At 46.3% G+C, this 18,620-nt stretch overlaps 1 protein-coding gene across 2 annotated transcripts in view; it reads left to right on the top strand.

Annotated features, from left to right (window-relative positions):
• ATP10D (ATPase phospholipid transporting 10D (putative)) overlaps window positions 1-18,620 on the top strand; it is a 187,627-nt gene that overhangs the window by 108,208 nt on the left and 60,799 nt on the right. For both annotated transcript variants that reach the window (XM_075347014.1, XM_075347013.1), the window contains 5 exons: window positions 1,298-1,429; window positions 1,654-1,781; window positions 16,009-16,261; window positions 17,166-17,404; window positions 18,288-18,473. In XM_075347014.1, coding sequence (XP_075203129.1) covers window positions 1,298-1,429; window positions 1,654-1,781; window positions 16,009-16,261; window positions 17,166-17,404; window positions 18,288-18,473 — 938 coding nt within the window. The remainder of the gene's footprint in view (window positions 1-1,297; window positions 1,430-1,653; window positions 1,782-16,008; window positions 16,262-17,165; window positions 17,405-18,287; window positions 18,474-18,620) is intronic.

Raw genomic sequence — 18,620 nt, forward strand, 5'->3', positions numbered from 1 at the left:
CTGTCTACTCCCCCTGTCTACTCCCCCTGTCTACTCCCCCTGTCTACTCCCCCTGTCTACTCCCCCTGTCTACTCCCCCTGTCTACTCCCCCTGTCTACTCCCCCTGTCTACTCCCCCTGTCTACTCCCCCTGTCTTCTCTTTCACCAGGTTTTTGCTCCCCCATCTGAGGGCAGTATAATGTAGGGGCAGAGACCCTGATTCCAGCGATGTCACTTACTGGGCTACTTAATGTAGTTTTGATAAAATCACTTATCTCAGAAGGAGGTTATCACTAGAGAACTAGTAAACCTGCTGTCATGTAGTACTCTATATTCATGAGCGCTGTATAACCCGCCCCCACCACTAGCAAATGTGTACACTGTACATGGGCAGAAAGCTGCCAATCATTCTTGTGGGCGGGGTTACATGGAGTTCAGAATTGCTAGATCTGCAGTAGGTAAAACATACTGAGAGGGAGTTCAGATTGAGCCGCAATGGAAATAGTGTTGCTGATGTATGTAAACCACTATGGAATATGATGGTGCTATATAAAAATAAAGAATTGTTATTATTATATTTATTATTATTACTACTATTATTACTATTATTGTTTTTGTTATTATAAAACACCATTTTTAATCAAAATTACAGCAAGCACCCCAATAAGTGACACATCTCAGAAATCGGGGTCTCTGCTCCTACATTATGCTGCTTTCAGATAGGGTAGTAAAATCTGGTGACAGATTCCCTTTAATAATCACACACTTTTGTACGTCTCTAAATGCATTCCCTGGTTTATCAGACAGAGAAGATTGAGGCCTATGTTCCAGAATGAAAGAAATAAATACATTTTTTTTGTCTACTTAATTTTTTATATAGTCCTAATTGGCAAACTTTACATTTTATATCATTAGTTTAGGCAGTACTAAACACTGGGCTAATATTGATAGTGGTCTGTAAATATATATCTTCAGGCTTCCTTTTTCTTTTGTGCTCCCCTATTATTTATTTTCTACTTTGAGCAGATTTTTATCAGGGGACAGAAATCCATCTTCTTTCTCATTTTAAATGTCAGGGCTCCAGTTGCAGTTTGTCTTCCACCATGCTTTACGCTGCAGTGCTCATTGTTCACATTCTCTGTTCTGGGAAAGCATAAGCCTATGAGGATTTCAGTTCATGGAGAGTTGTTTTTTTCATGATAAAATGTTACTAAACTACAGTCCGCTCATTTACTAAATATATTGGGAATCCCAGAGGTTTTGCCTTTTAATGATTTTACTATATTTGTTCGCTCTGAAGTAATTTTTCTGTTTTAGGACATGATACAAAGACTATGTTGAACAATAGCGGCCCTCGATACAAGAGGAGCCAACTGGAGCGGCAGCTGAATTCTGATATTCTGTGGTGCGTCCTGCTCCTATTGATGATGTGCTTGATTGGAGCGTTGGGTAAGTTACATGGATTATTTCAGCATATTCAGAATTATAACCAAAGACGTACGTAATAAATCAGATTTATTACTATTAATAGTTTGAATATTTGCTATATCTAAATGTTATAGAAATATCTCTAGTCCAACACTTCATCTTGTGTAAAAAGGACGATCTTGCTTATTTTCCAGCTAGATCAGCCTCCTTACAGACCTGACAATCTGTGTTACTCCCAACATTAGGCTATGGAATATGGCTGCGGAGCTATCCAGAACCTCCCCTTTTCATCTTGCCGGAATCTAATGGAGAACGGTTATCTCCAGCATTGGCTGGCTTCTATATGTTTTGGACAATGATAATCATCCTGCAGGTAATGGTTAACTATATTTCAGTTAAAAGGATTGTTCACTACTCATACAGCCCCTTCTCAATCAGAGTGTTGCCCCCTTTAAAATGGAAAAAACCCCCTCCCTTCCGATACCATTCCGGCATTGTGGGCACTCGCTCTCCCAGGGCTCACATAACGTTAATACATCACATGAGACCTGCATCCTATCAAGGCAGTTTTCACTCTCTCCTCCTTTGGACGTTTCAAACATCAAGAGGAGGCTATTGGACAGCTGCAGCTCTGACTTCTTCTTTTGGTTCAATTTGTCCAAAGGCGGGAAGAAGTAATCCAGCGCTCGTTGAGCACAACACTCGCGTGACATAAAAATGTTATGTGAGCCTCAGGAGAACGAGTGCCGACTCTGGAAGGGAGTATAAGTGTTTTTATTTTAACAAGGAGCAAACTAATTGAGAAGAGGCTTGTCTGAGTAGTGGACCACTCCTGTAACTTGTGGAGATACTAATAATGGCCAGCACCAGCATAAACCTCTAAATCTACACCCTGGCCACCCCCCAGGTGTCTTATTTTAGATGCATAATCTTGGTGAAGAAAGGGTTTATTCACATCTCATTTTTTGCCATGGTATTCCGCATTTAGGCTATGTGCGCACTAGAAAAGTGATTTTTCTCAAGAAAATTTCTTGAGAAACTTCTGGAAGTTGAAGATTACCGCATCTGCGGTAACCGGTTGGTCCCTGCGGTTTTTTATGCTGTAACTGCAATAAATATAGATAATCGATAGACAGACAGATAATGGTTAGAGGGTGTTAAGGTGGTCTAAGTCAGACCATTTAGATATATTGGAAGGTAGCCAAATTGGATGGTAAGACTGCAGTTCGAGTGCAATTGACGCAGAGTCAATAATGAGCCTGGGTAAAAATGCAAATACCATAAGTTTTATTGAGCGAATCATCCCATATTTATACACAGGTAGGTGTGTGGACGTGTATGTGTGGACGTGTTAGCCAAAGTCCATTATGATCTAATGCATGGCATGATCATGTCTTAACCCCATAACGACGGCCGTACGACTTAAAGCGGCGGCAAAACAGGGTACTTATTCTGTTCCGCCGCTTTAAAGCGGCGGCCCGAAAAAACCCTGTAGCGCCCCCCAGCGACCGAAAATCTCGGGGGTTTCAGCTACCGGGGGTAGCTGAGACCCCCCATATTATGAATCGGGGTGTTTTTTATTCACCCCGTTAATGCGATCGCCGGTATACACCGTATACCGGCGACAACATAAAAAATAAATGGCTGGTAAAATTGATTTATTTCTCATCTGACGTGATCAAACATGTCAGATGAGAAATAAATGTGAGCCCTTAGTGCCCCCAAAGCCCCCGGTACCGGAGAAATCCATCCAAACCCCCCCCCCTCCGGAAAATCCAAGATGGCGCCGACGCGCGCTGAAAACTCCCGCCGCCGCCGCCTCTGCATTAATTTCCCTCCGATCTGAAATGATCAAACATTTCAGATCGGAGGGAAATGTCCCCCTCCTGACCTCTCCTCCGGTACACCGGAGCTCTTTGGTCCCTGGAGCCCCCTCCGGTTCTTCAGAGCCCCCCTTCGGAGCGTGCAAGATGGCGCCGACGCACGCTGAAAACTGCTGCCGCCGGCTCTTCATTAATTTCCCTCCGATCTGAAATGATCAAACATTTCAGATCGGAGGGAAATGTCCTCCCCCTGACCCCTCCTCCGGTCCACCGGAGCCCTCTGGTCACCGGAGCCCCCTCCGGGTCTCCAGAGCCACCCCCCCTCCCCCCTCCGGAGCGTGGAAGATGGCGGCGCGCGGCCGCATTCATTCTGCTCTTTATGCCGCATGTGACACGTGACATGCGACAGAAAGGTGTCCCCAGGTCCCACTAGGTCACCCCCCGTCACCCCCCCCCCCGGTCATACGTCATACGCTACCTGTCTGGTGATCCGTCCCGCGATCACGCCGCCTCCTTCTTGAATGCTGGCGGCGCATGCGCAGACAGCGGCTGTCAGCTGGATTCCTCCCCCGGTCCACAGTGGAGCAGCCTGTGCATCCGCGACGTCAGTCTTGCAGGGACGCTGACGTCGCTGATGCACAGGCTGCTCCACTGTGGACCGGGGGAGAGTGAGTGCAGTAATCTGCAGCCACACTCCTCACATGGAGAGACTGCTGTTCCAGAAAATGGGGGGTACGTTCTGTGAGCGTGCCCCTCATATTCTGGAATGAGGTTACTGCAGGTCACTCTGCCCTAAGTTGGACTGGGGCAGTGTGAGTGCAGTATTCTCAGATTACTGCACCCACACTGCTCATGGGGAGCTTGCTCTTCCAGAAAATGGGGGATACGTTCCCTGAACGTGCCCCCCATATTCTAGAAGATCCAGAGTCGGCGTGGGACCTCCAAAATGGATTACAGCGACCGGAATTTCTTTATTTTCAATAAATTGGGGAAAGAGGAATGTTTCGGGGAGTGTTTTTTCAAATAAATTTTTTTTTTGTCTTTATTTTTTTCTATTACTTACTGGGTTAGTGATGTCGGGTATCTGTTCAGATGCCGTGACATCACTAACCCCAGGGCTTGATGCCAGGTGACATTACAGCTGGTATCAACCCCATATATTACCCCGTCTGCCACCGCACCAGGGCGCGCGGGATGAGCTGGGGCGAAGCGCCAGGATTGGCGCATCTAATGGATGCGCCACTTCTGGGGCGGCTGCGGCCTGCTATTTTTAGGCTGGGAAGAGTCCAATAACCATGGCTCTTCCCACCCTGAGAATACCAGACCCCAGCTGTCCGCTTCACCTTGGCTGGTGATCTAATTTGGGGGGGACCCCACGTTTTGTTTTTTTTAAAAAAAAAACGCCTGGGGAGCCCTCCAAATTGATCACCAGACAAGGTGAAGCTGTCAGCTGTGGTTTGCAGGCTACAGCTGTCTGCTTTACCCTAGCTGGCTATCAAAAATAGGGGGGACCCCACGTCGTTTATTTTAATTATTATTTTTTTGGGGGGCTAAATACAAGGCTAGGCACCCTTTAGTGCCACATGAAAGGCACTAAAGGGCGCCAGCTTAGAATATGCAGGGGGTGGGACGTTATATATGTTTGACATCTATCCATTCATCCATTGTAGCATTTTAGGCTGTGCGCCCACAATCGGGTTTTGCAGCGTTTTGGGCGCAGAGTGTTTTCCCTGTGTCCATAACGCTGCATTGTGCAGTAGAAGCACAGTGGAAGGATTTTTAGAAATCCCATGCCCAATGTGCTTGCCCAATGTACTTCTCTTCTCCGCAGCATAAACCGACCTGTGGCGCAGCTTCCCGAGCCTCAGCATGTCAATTTATGCTGCGGAGATGAGTGTTCTCTGCAGGTAGCATAGAGCTCCACAGCGGCCTGAACCCAAATCGTGGGCATGGGCAGCTGCGTTCTCCCGTGGACAACACTCACATCTCTGCAGGAGGCTGACACTGTGTACTAGACGCCATGTCGCTGGATCATGGCCACATAGCCTAAAAGTGAGACATTGGTTGCTATAGCAACATTTTTGTGAAGTACCTGTGGATTCAAAATGCTTACTATACTCCTGAATAAAATCCAGTTTCCAAAATGGAGTCACTTGTGGGGGGTTTCTAATGTATAGGTACCCAAGGGGCCCTGCAAATGTGACATGGTGCCCGCAATTTATTTCAACTTTTCCAGAATTCAAATGGTGCTCCTTCCATTCCAAGCCCTCCCATTTATCCAAACAGAGGTTTTTGGCCACATGTGGGCTCATAAGACATTGGATAACAACCTGTTGGGTCCACGGTTTGTTGTTGTCTCTTGAAAAAGTGAGAAATTTGATGCTGAAGCAACATTTTTGTGAAAAAAATGAAAATTTTCAATATGGCAACCTAAGCTTATCAAATTCTGTGAAGTATTCGTTTATTCATACTGCTCACTATACACCTAGATAAAAGCCTTGAGGTGTCTTGTTTCCAGAATGGAGTCACTTGTGGGGGACCTCCACTGTTTAGGCACCTCAGGGGCTCTCCAAATGCAACCTGGCGTCCGCTATTGATTCCAGCCAATTTTGCAGTCAAATGGCACTCCTTCCCTTCCGAGCCCTGCCATGCGCCCAAACAGTTGATTTCCACCACATATAAGGTATCGCCAAACTCAGGAGAAATTGCACAATAAATGTTATGCTGAATTTTTTCCTTTTACTCTTGTAAAAAAAAAAAAGCTACCTGGTTGAAATAACAATTTTGTGGTAAAATTTTATTTTTTTTTTTCATGGCTCAACGTTCTAAAATTCTGTGAAGCACCTGGGGGTTCAGGGTACTCACCAAACATCTAGATAAATTCCTTGAGGGGCCTAGTTTCCAAAATGGGGTCACTTGTGCGGGGTTTCTGCTGTTTAGGTACCTTAGGGGTCCTCCAAATGTGACATGGTGCCCGCAATCTTTTTCAGCCAAATTTCCTTTCCAAAATTCAAATATTGCTCCTTTCGTTCCAAGCCCTCCCATTTGTCCAAACAAAGGTTTCAGACCACATGTGAGGTATCACCGCGCTCATAAAAAAGTAGTTAACAAACCTTGAGGTCAAATTTTTGGAATTACCTCTTGAAAAAGTGAGAAAATTGATGCTAAAGCAACATTTTTGAGAAAATTATTAAAATTTTCAATATGACAACGTAACGTTAACAAAATCTGTGAAGTACCTGTGGATCTAAAATGCTCACTAATACCCCTAGATAGAAGCCTTGAGGGGTCTAGTTTCCAAAATGGTGTCACTTGTGAGGGGTTTCTTCTGTTTAGGTACCTTAGCGGACCTGTAAATGCAACATGGTGCCCGCAATCTATTTCAGCCAAATTTGCTTTCCAAAATTCAAATATTGCTCCTTCTGTTCCGAGCCCTCCCATTTGTCCAAACAGAGGTTTCTGACCACATGTGGGGTATCGGCGCACTCATAAGAAAGTGGGGAACAAGTTTTGGGGTCCATTTTGTTGTGTTATTTCTTCTAAAAGTGAATAAATTTGGGTTAGAGCAACATTTTTAGGTAAAATTTAATTTTTGCTTTTTTTCATTCCACATTGCTTTTGTTCATGTGAAGCACCTGAAGGGTTAATAAACTTCTTGAATGTGGTTTTGAGTACTTTGGGGGGTGCAGTTTTTAGAATGGTGTCACTTTTGGGTATTTTCTGTCATCTAGGCCTATTGAAGTCACTTCAAATGTGATGTGGTCCCTAAAAAAATGGTTTTGTAAATTTTGATGTAAAAATGAGAAATCGCTGATAAACTTTGAACCCCTCTAACTTCCTAACAAAAAAAAAATTTTGTTTCCAAAATTGTGCTGATGTAAAGTAGACAAGTGGGAAATGTTATTTATTAACTATTTTGTGTCACAGAAATCTCTGGTTTAACGGTATAAAAATTCAAAAGTTGAAAATTGCAAAATTTTCAAAATTTTTGCCAATATTCAATTTTTCTTTGTCGCTCCATTGGGAGACCCAGACAATTGGGTGTATACCTTCTGCCTCCGGAGGCCACACAAAGTATTACACTTTAAAAAGTGTAACCCCTCCCCTCTACCTATACACCCCCCCCGTGCATCACGGGCTCCTCAGTTTTTATGCTTTGTGTTGAAGGAGGCACACATTCACTCATGCTCCCATTTTAGTCAGCAGCAGCTGCTGATTATATCGGATGGAAGAAAAGAGGGCCCCTAACAGGGCTCCCGGCATGCTCCCTTCTCACCCCACTGAGTCGGCGGTGTTGTTAAGGTTGAGGTACCCATTGCGGGTACAAAGGCTGGAGCCACATGCCGTTTTCCTTCCCCATCCCTTAGGGGCTCTGGGAGAAGTGGGATCCTAACCGGTCATCCAGGCACTGGGACCGGGCTCCCTCCGCAGCCCCTGTGGGATTCTGACGGACAGGAGACTGAGTATCATCAGGGACAGGACCCTGCATCTACAGGTACTCTGTGTCCCCTTAGGGACGGTGCATGGAGCACTTTGGCCTCAGACGCTGCAGCGGCTGCTGTGTTGGTATGACGACCGGGACTACCGCGCCGACTGCGCCTGCTTGCCGGCCGTGGTTTTAAATTTAGTCCCCGGCTTTTGCGGCCTAGTGCCTTAAACTCCCGCCCCCGGGCCTGCCAGTCAGGGGTAAGGGCGGGACGGTCGGCCTGACGCAGACAGTGAGGGCTGGAGCACACTCAGGTGTCCTCCTCCCCCCTCACTAATCACTCTGGGGCACCAGATTCCCGCACTTTTTTAGTTACGCCCACGGCTCCCTCCTCCCCTGTGAACGCCGGCAGCCATGTTTTAAACACATTCTGCCGGTGGAGGACTTCTGGCAGCAGCTCTGGGAGACCCGAGGCAGGGAATCTGGTGGCCACACACCGCTTGAGCGGTCGGTAAGCCACATCGGTCACCCGGTGCTGGTCCCCCTAGGGTGCCGAACTGTATATATATATATATATTATATTTGTATACATTTTCTCGGTTCGGCTGTACTGTTAGCTTGTGGCTATATACCCTCAGTGTTCACTCTCCTGGGAGACAACAGCATGTCGTTCACAAGGAGCAAGGGTGCCAAGACACAGGGTTATTTTGCAACCTGTACCTCTTGTGCGGCTATGCTACCTGCAGGTTCCACCTACCCTCACTGTGAGCAATGCTCGGGCCCTGTGGCACTCGCTCAGCCGGAGCCTCGGGCACTGGTGGGACCCTCGGCCCAGGTAGAACCGCCAGCTTCCCCTGTCCAGGTGGCAGGGACAGAGTTGGCAGTTTTAGCTGAGAAACTCTCTGAGTCACTTTCACAATCCATGGCTCAGTCTATGGACAAATGGTCTGCTAAGATACTAGAGGCCTTGCAGTCCAGACCGGCCCTTACACAGGCCCCGGGCACTGCGGGATCGCCCCCAGGCCCCTCTCGGTCTGCAACGAAGCGTGCTTCTGGGGTGGCCTCTAGTTATTACGTGGAGGACTCCGGCACGGACCGCAGTCCCAGACCGGCTAAGCGGGCTCGCTTAGAATCTTCCCCGACTTCATCACGCTGTTCGGGGTCTCAGCTTGAGGACTCTCTGGAGGATGAGGCGGAGGTCGCAGCCCAGGACTCTGACCCTGACGTTGCTCTCAATCTTGATACACCTGAAGGGGACGCCATAGTAAATGACCTTATAGCGTCCATCAACCAGGTGCTAGATCTTTCTCCTCCAACTCCACTTGTAGAGGAGTCGGCTTCACAGCAGGAGAAACACCAGTTTAGGTTTCCCAAACGTACTCGGAGTGCTTTCTTCAATCACTCTAACTTCAGAGATGCTGTCCAGAAGCACAGAGCTTTTCCGGACAAGCGCTTTACTAAACGCCTTAATGACACACGTTACCCCTTCCCCTCTGACGTAGTTAAGGGTTGGGCTCAATGTCCCAAGGTGGATCCTCCAGTCTCTAGACTGGCGGCTAGATCCGTAGTAGCAGTGGCTGACTGTTCATCGCTCAAGGATGCCACGGACAGGCAGATCGAGCTCCTAATGACATCCATCTATGAAGCCATAGGCGCGTCCTTTGCCCCAGCCTTTGCAGCAGTGTGGGCACTCCAGGCTATCTCAACTTGTCTGTCTGAGATTAATGCGGTCACCCGTACCTCTGCTCCGCAAGTAGCGTCTTTGACTTCTCAGGCGTCGGTATTTTCATCCTACGCCATGAATGCTGTCCTGGACTCGGCTAGCCGTACAGCGGTAGCATCCGCCAATTCGGTGGCAGTCCGCAGGGCCATGTGGCTACGCGAATGGAAGGCAGACTCTGCTTCCAAGAAGTTCTTGACCGGTTTGCCTTTTTCTGGCGACCGATTGTTTGGCGAGCAATTGGATGAAATTATTAAGCAATCCAAGGGAAAGGACTCGTCCTTACCCCAGCCCAAACCAAAGAGACCTCAGCAACGAAAAATTCAAGCGAGGTTTCGGTCCTTTCGGCCCTCAGCCAGATCCCAATCCTCCTCGTCCAACAGGCCACAGAAGAGCCAGAGGAACTCTTCTGCATGGCGGTCTAAGTCACGTCCTCCAAAGACCGCCGGAGGCACCGTCTCCAAGGCGGCCTCATGACTTTCGGCCTCCCCAAACCGCATCCTCGGTCGGTGGCAGGCTCTCCCGCTTTTGCGACGCCTGGTGGCCACATGTCCAAGACCGATGGGTGAGAGACATTCTGTCTCACGGTTACAGGATAGAGTTCAGCTCTCGTCCTCCGATTCGTTTTTTCAGAACATCTCCACCCCCCGAGCGAACCGTTGCACTTTTTCAGGCGGTGGACACTCTGAAGACAGAAGGAGTTGTGATCCCTGTTCCCCTTCAGGAACGTGGTCGCGGTTTTTACTCCAACCTGTTCGTGGTGCCAAAAAAGGACGGTTCTTTCCGTCCCGTTTTGGACCTCAAATTGCTCAACAGACATGTGAGAACCAGGCGGTTTCGCATGGAATCCCTCCGCTCTGTCATCGCTTCGATGTCTCAAGGAGACTTCCTAGCATCAATCGACATCAGGGATGCCTATCTCCATGTGCCGATCGCACCAGAGCATCAACGCTTCCTGCGTTTCGCCATTGGGGACGAACACCTTCAGTTTGTGGCACTGCCTTTCGGTCTGGCGACAGCCCCACGGGTCTTCACCAAGGTCATGGCATCCGTTGTGGCAGTCCTACACTCTCAGGGCCACTCGGTGATCCCGTACTTAGACGATCTCCTAGTCAAGGCACCCTCCCGGGTGGCATGTCAACACAGTCTGACCGTTGCTCTGGAGACTCTCCAGAGGTTCGGATGGATCATCAATTTCCCAAAGTCAAAATTGACTCCGACCCAATCACTGACTTGCCTCGGGATGGAGTTTCATACTCTCTCAGCGATAGTCAAGCTACTGCTGGACAAACAGCGTTCGCTGCAAACAGGGGTGCAATCTCTCCTTCGGGCCCAGTCACACCCCTTGAGGCGCCTCATGCACTTCCTGGGGAAGATGGTGGCAGCAATGGAGGCAGTTCCCTTTGCGCAGTTTCATCTGCGTCCACTCCAATGGGACATTCTCCGCAAATGGGACAGGAGGTCGACGTCCCTAGACAGGAACGTCTCTCTTTCTCTGGCAGCCAAGACCTCTCTTCAGTGGTGGCTTCTTCCCACTTCTCTGTCGAAGGGAAAATCTTTCCTGCCCCCATCCTGGGCTGTGGTCACGATGGACGCGAGTCTGTCAGGGTGGGGAGCGGTTTTTCTCCACCACAAGGCTCAGGTAACCTGGACTCCGACAGAGTCCTCCCTTCAGATCAATGTTCTGGAGATAAGGGCAGTGTATCTAGCCCTAAAGGCGTTCCATTGGTGGCTGGAGGGCAGGCAGATCCGCATACAGTCGGACAACGCCACGGCGGTCGCGTACATCAACCACCAGGGCGGCACTCGCAGTCGTCAAGCCTTCCAAGAAGACGTCCGCCAAGATCTATCACAGGGCTTGGAGGATCTTCTTAGCCTGGTAATCTGATAAGGGGTTTACCCCTGGCCGTTTGCCTTACCCACTTTTCTTTCCTTCCTTCAATCCGGAATGGACAAGGGTTTGTCTCTCGGCTCTCTCAAGGGACAAGTATCGGCGCTTTACGTGTTTTTTCAAAAGCGTCTAGCCAGGCTTCCGCAGGTCCGCACGTTCCTGCAGGGAGTTTGCCACATAGTCCCACCTTACAAGCGGCCGCTGGAACCCTGGGATCTCAACAGGGTTCTACGGGCTCTTCAGAAACCACCTTTTGAGCCGCTGCGGGATGTCTCTCTATCACGTCTTTCGCAGAAGGTGGCATTTCTAGTGGCAGTTACATCACTCCGAAGAGTGTCAGAGCTTGCAGCGCTGTCATGCAAAGCCCCCTTCCTGGTTTTTCACCAGGATAAGGTAGTTCTGCGTCCGGTCCCGGACTTTCTCCCTAAGGTGGTATCCCCTTTTCATCTCAATCAGGATATCTCCTTACCTTCATTTTGCCCTCATCCAATTCACCAATGTGAAAAGGATTTGCATTTGTTAGATCTAGTGAGAGCACTCCGGATCTACGTGTCTCGCACGGCGCCACTGCGCCGTTCTGATGCGCTCTTTGTCCTTGTCGCTGGCCAGCGTAAGGGGTCGCAGGCTTCCAAGTCAACCTTGGCTCGGTGGATCAAGGAACCGATTTTTGAAGCCTACCGTTCTTCTGGGCTTCCGATTCCTTCAGGGCTGAAAGCCCATTCTACCAGAGCCGTAGGTGCGTCTTGGGCATTGAGGCACCGGGCTACGGCTCAGCAGGTGTGTCAGGCGGCTACCTGGTCTAGTCTGCACACTTTCACGAAACACTATCAAGTGCATACCTATGCTTCGGCAGATGCCAGTCTAGGTAGGCGAGTCCTTCAGGCGGCGGTTGCCCACCTGTAAGAGGGGGCTGTTGTCGGCTCTTTTTATCGAGGTATTCTTTTACCCACCCAGGGACTGCTTTGGGACGTCCCAATTGTCTGGGTCTCCCAATGGAGCGACAAAGAAGAAGGGAATTTTGTTTACTTACCGTAAATTCCTTTTCTTCTAGCTCCTATTGGGAGACCCAGCACCCGCCCCTGTTCCCTTCGGGCTGTTTGTTCTTTTGTGTACACATGTTGTTCATGTTGAATTGTTCTTTTGGTTCATGGTTTCAGTTCTCCGAACATCCTTCGGATTGAATTTACCCTAGACCAATTTATGTTTCCTCCTTCCTGCTTTTGCACCAAAACTGAGGAGCCCGTGATGCACGGGGGGGTGTATAGGCAGAGGGGAGGGGTTACACTTTTTAAAGTGTAATACTTTGTGTGGCCTCCGGAGGCAGAAGCTATACACCCAATTGTCTGGGTCTCCCAATAGGAGCTAGAAGAAAAGGAATTTACGGTAAGTAAACAAAATTCCCTTCTTTTCATAAACGCAAAAAATATTGTCCTAAATTTGGTACTAACATGAAGTCCAATATGTGCCAAAAAACAATCTCAGAATCACCGGGATCCGTTGAAGCGTTCCAGAGTTATAACCTCATGAAGTGACACTGGTCAGAATTGCAAAATTTGGTCTGGTCATTAAGGTGAAAATTAGCTCCGTCACTAAATGGTTAATATTATTCCTAACATCTGCAGTTTTGGTATAGCTAAGTAATATCTGATCAATATGTTTATTTCAGCAGAAAATTATGCTTCGCACGTAATTATCTTTATTACAGTAATATAATCATAGGTGTGCCTGGTACAAACTGGTATTTTATTCACTGAGAGTCTACGGGTCATCGTGACCAATTAAACTGTATTAAGCATATTGAATCTTTATTAAGCAGTATTTTGTATTAACTTCTGAAATGGGGGTCTTACTGCCCTATCAAGGGAAAGATGGATACATGAATAGATAGATAGATAGATAATAGATGAGAAAGACCTATAATGTCCCACCTCCCTGCATATTCTAAGCTTACACCCTTTAGTGACTTTAATGTGGCACTAAAGGGTGCTTAGCCTTGTATTTAGCCAAAAAATAAATAAACAATTAAAAAAAAGACGTGAGGTCCCCTCTTTCTTTTGTAGCCAGCTAGGGTAAAGCAGACGGCTGCAACCTGCAAACCACAGCTGGCAGCTTCACCTTGGCTGGTAATCCAAAACACGCTGTTATTTTACATTAAATAAATAATTTAAAACAAAAAACGTCGGGTCCCCCCCAAATTAGATCACCAGCCAAGGTAAAGCGGACAGCTGTGGTCTGGTATTCTCAGACTAGGGACGTCCACCGTTATTGGACACTCCTCAGCCTAAAAATAGCAGGCCACAGCCGCCCCAGAAGTGGCGCATCCATTAGACGTGCCAATCCTGGCGCTTCGCCCCTACTCATCCCGTTGCCCTGGTGCGGTGGCAAACGACGTAATATATGGGGTTGATGCCAGATGTGTAATGTCACCTGGCATCAAGCCCTGGGGTTAGTGATGTCAAGCGTCTATCAGATACCTGACATCACTACCCAGTCAGTAAGAAATATAAAATAGACAACAAAAAAGTTTTATTTGAAAAAACACTCCCCAAAACATTCCCTCTTTCACTAATTTATTGAAAAGAACAATCAAATCCGGGTCCGGCATAATCCAATAAGGGGTTCCGCAACGATCCATACCACTGTCCCAGTCAATGAAGAACAGAATGTTCCCCATTGGCTGGGAGAGCAGTGCAGTGACCTGAGCTAACATCAATAGGTCAGCCCAGGTCACTGAAAGGGATGACGAGCGCTGCTGTCAGGAGATTAGATGAGATCATTACCTTCTGTGACGATCTCCTGCACTCCTGACGTCAGCGCTGTCACTGACTTCTATGCCCGCCGCGTTCTCAGCGAAGAATCGCGGGAGCCCATGACGTCACCACTAGTGACAGTCTCGGGGCGCTCGCGAGACTTGATGTGAGAACTCGGCGGGCAATGGAAGGCAGTGACCGCGCTGACGTCAGGAGAGCAGGAGATCGTCACAGCAGGTAATGATCTCATCTAACCTCCTGACAGCAGCGCTCGTCATCCCCGCGGCTGCCAGAACTGCAGTGTGAGAAGCAGTGCGGGCAGCCGCGGGTCTGGAGCGGGACACAGACTGCACGGGCACCCGATGGAGGTCACACGGAAGTGCATCCGTGCGGCGTCCAGGGAGAGTGATGTGTGTGTGTGTTTATGCTCTGCTTCCTCTTCCTGTCATAATGACATCACTTCCCTGCAAAACGCAGAGTAGTGATGAACATTAAATCGCGGCTCTACTGAGGGTATACCGCACATCATTTGCAACCTGCGGTATACCCACGGTTTTTCGCGATTACATTACAGTGAATGGAGTGAAATACCGCAGGTACCTGCGGAAAAGAAGTGACATGCACATTTTCTCAAGAAATTATGCAGAAAGAATTTTCTTGAGAAAAAAACGCAGTGTGCGCACAGCTATTTTTTTTTTCCCATAGTTTTTGCTGGGAAATGTCTGCAGAAAGGTTACAAACATTTCTCAAGAAATTTCTGCAGCAAAACTGCAGGTAAAACCGCGGGTAAAAACGCAGTGTGCGCATAGGGCCTTAGAGTCGGTGCCACAATATGAATTTGATGTTTGAATTAACGGATAATTTTTCTGTCTGTTATACTCAGATGCTGTCTTTGTTGGGGTAAGTGTGGAATAGCAGAGATTTTCCATCCTGGATTTTGCAGATGATTTACCATAAAGGATACTTTCACATGGAGTATTTCTAGATGTGGATTTTTGTGCACAAATAAAAAAAACGCTTCCTTTTAAGTCCTGTTTTGAATAAGCCTCCTATTCAATTCAATGGTGCTGTTTATTTGCACGTGTATTTTACCTTGTGGGAAAAAAGCAACATGGTAATAATTGAGTCAATTGAAGCAGAAAAAGTGCCCCATACATGAAAGCCACTTAAAGGAAACCTGTAACCAGATTTGGCACCTATAAGCTGCGGCCACCATCATTGGGCTCTTTATATACAGCATTCTAGAATACTACAGTGTATATAAGAGCCCAGGCTGCTGTCTAATGTAAAAATCACTTTTATAATTCTCACCTAAGGGGCGATCCAGTCCGATGGGTGTCGGTTCTCTGTGGTCTGGCGCCTATTCTCTCCGGCGATCGCCATTCTCCTACCCAGCCAAGTATGGATGATGTGTCCTGCTCAGGGCAGATCAAAGTACTGTAATGTGCAGGTGTGAGGCAAGGTTATAGACCATCCGCGCATGCACACTACCTGCGCAGGACACATCATCCATACTTGGCTGGGTAGAAGGAGGACGACGATCGCAGCAGAGAGGAGGCCCTGGACCGGAAAGCAGCGACACCCATCGGACCAGACCGCCCCCTAGGTGAGTATTATAAAAGTGTTTTATACGTTCTACACAGCGGCCTGGGCTCTTATATATAGTATTCTAGAATGCTGTATATAAGAGCTTATTGGTGGTGGCCGCAGCTTATAGGGCCCAAATCAGGGGACAGGTTCCCTTTTACAAAAAACTAAAATGTATGTTGCATGGGCAGAAGAGTGGCACCAATCTGAGAGGTGAGGTATGCTTTTTTTTTTATTTTATTTTTTTACCGTCGAAACATTGAATATAAGTAGTCCAATAGTAATGAAGCCCTCTGATACGCACAGTTTCTATGCTGCTGCGGCCATTGTGCTTGTGCATTAACTATTTTAAAGGTCCCGGTGAATTGTCCGCATTATCCAGAATGTTTGTTCTCTTTTCTAGGTGCTGATTCCCATCTCGCTCTACGTTTCCATTGAGGTGGTGAAGCTCGGGCAGCTCTACTTCATCCAGAATGACAAGGACTTCTATTGTGAGAAGTCTGACTCCCTCATTGAGTGCAGAGCTCTGAATATCTCTGAAGATCTGGGGCAGATCCAGTACATCTTCTCTGACAAGACGGGCACCTTAACTGAGAACAAAATGGTGTTCCGGAGGTGCAGCATTGCTGGGGTGGACTACTCTCATGAGGAGAATGGTATGGCGCTAGATATGTCAACTAGTTCATTCACTTTTATTGCGGCCCGGTTGCTGCTAGAAAGCGTTTTACTTACTGGAAGTTTCCACTATGGCCTAAAATTGGATATTCTATTTCCAATTAACCATATGGACTGCACAGTTTTGGAATGCTTTTACTAGCCAAGATAGTGACCTGCTATAGTTTTGGGCTGCCATGTCTTGTGTGATTGAGCCACTGGCAGAATTATCTCAAGGGAGAAAAGTATAAACCAAACATGCAGCCAATATATGACTTTAGCGTGTGGATCACTTCAGAGGTGCCTAATAAAAATTGGTCTGGTCAATGCAGAAATAACTTCCCATCTCCCAGATCCCCTATCCCAATGTGTAGTAGGTGTAGTAATATTTTTATTATTTTTTATTATTATTATTATTATTATTATTATTAGCAAATACCTTCAATAAGAAATGTAGTATAGTTCATCTGATTATAGCCATGTCCCTTACCTCATGTGCAGGGCATTGCAGATTAGGTATCCATGGTTATGTCCACTCATATAGTGACAGTTAGTTCCTCATCCTCGTAACCATGGATACCTAAGCTGCAATGCCCTGCACATGAGGTAAGAGACATGGTTCTATCAGGAGAACTATACTACATTTCTAATTGGAGGTATTTGCTAATATTATTATTAATATTATTACACCTACTTGGGATAGGATCCTGGAGATGGGAATACCCTTTTGTCTTTTTTTTCTCATGTATTAGTAAATATGCACCTGACATGTTATGTATAGATTTCACATTTTGGTTTAATTTTAGGATTGAAGCAAACCTTGATTTCTATCCATTTATTTATTTTTTTCGTGCTTGAAGATTATCATTTTCTTATTTTGAATTTTTCATCTATTGGTTTTCAAAGCTAAAAGGCTAGAGACCTATCAAGAGTCGGATCTGCATTCGGAAGATATAATGGATGGCGTCTGCTCCTCTAAATGTACAAGCTGCAAGTTCAAAAATCACAGCCCAAAGTCTATAAGGAGCACCCCAAGTATCAAGTCACTGAACAAGCTGCCCGTAATCGGTGTCGAACCGCACGGAGAAGGTGACGGGCCGGGTTCTCCACCACATCTAAGAAGCGTTGCATTCAGCAGCCCTATGGTATGCGTTTGTAGGTTTTTCGACTTTTCTTTTCTTGCTAATTAAAATAAAACATTGGAACATATTTTCTTGAATCTGTTTCTTCCCTTTTTTAGTGCGTTGTTTTTTTTTGTATTTTTTTATTCTGTTTTTCTTTTGATTATATTTATTATTATATTATTATATTTTATGATTATATTATATTTATTATATTATTTGATTATATTTATTTATTTACTATTTCTTTTGATTATATTTATATTCAACTTTCACAAGTTCTTTTCAGCCACATGGGCTATAGGCAGACAGCCTGGGCTTGTCATTGATGTCTATAGGGTTGTGTTCTGTGGAGAGAGGACTCAATAGTGATCAATAGGGATGATCGAATACCTCAAATATTCGGCTTCGCGAATATCCGACAAATAGGTCGCCGATATGCGAATATTTGATGCGCAATGTAAGTCTATGGGAAGCCCGAATAGTTGTTGTTCGGGTTTCCCATAGACCTATATTGCGCATCGAATAGTCGAATAGCGGCGACGTATTCTGAAAATATTCGCGAAGCCGAATATTTGAGGTATTCGATTATCCCTAATAATTAACACTGGTTTATTCAAGTGTTATAAAAGAGGCGTTTGGCGTTCTATGCTTTTTTTTTTTTGTTTTTTTTTTTTTTGTTTTTTGTTTTCATATTTTCACATATCTGAGCCTTGTTTTTATTTTTTTTTATGACCGAGAAGGAATCTCTCGTACACAGCAGGACTAGTCTGCCTCCTGTGAAGCTCCGTGATCAGTGTAAAAAGTAGAAATATGTTTCACATGGAGTCAATGTAATTTAAACAATACTGGCTTTTTGTCGTATTTTGATGATGCAATCCCCTTTAAACCTTTTTGTCTTTTACAGGAAAAAGATGTGGTGCCAGACTCTGGATTACTAAAAAAGTTTTGCAGCATCACTCCTCGTTTTCTGTATCTGTCTAATTTAGCTGAAAAGACTTGCCTGGAGACGTCTTATATTATTGACTTTTTCCTTGCACTTGCAATCTGTAATACTGTAGTGGTGTCTTTACCTAATCAGCCACGTCAAAAGGTTTGTACTGGTTTGTTTTTTTGGGGAGGAGGGGGGGGGGGGTTGTGCTTAGTCTCTATATCCAAAAATAATTTGTTTTATGTAAACAACTTCAAGAAAAAAAAAAAGAGGATGTCTATGTTAAAGGGAAGGTATCGCGGTTTTTTA

The sequence above is a fragment of the Anomaloglossus baeobatrachus genome, chromosome 1, assembly GCF_048569485.1.
Source record: "Anomaloglossus baeobatrachus isolate aAnoBae1 chromosome 1, aAnoBae1.hap1, whole genome shotgun sequence".
NCBI classification, from domain to species: domain Eukaryota; kingdom Metazoa; phylum Chordata; class Amphibia; order Anura; family Aromobatidae; genus Anomaloglossus; species Anomaloglossus baeobatrachus.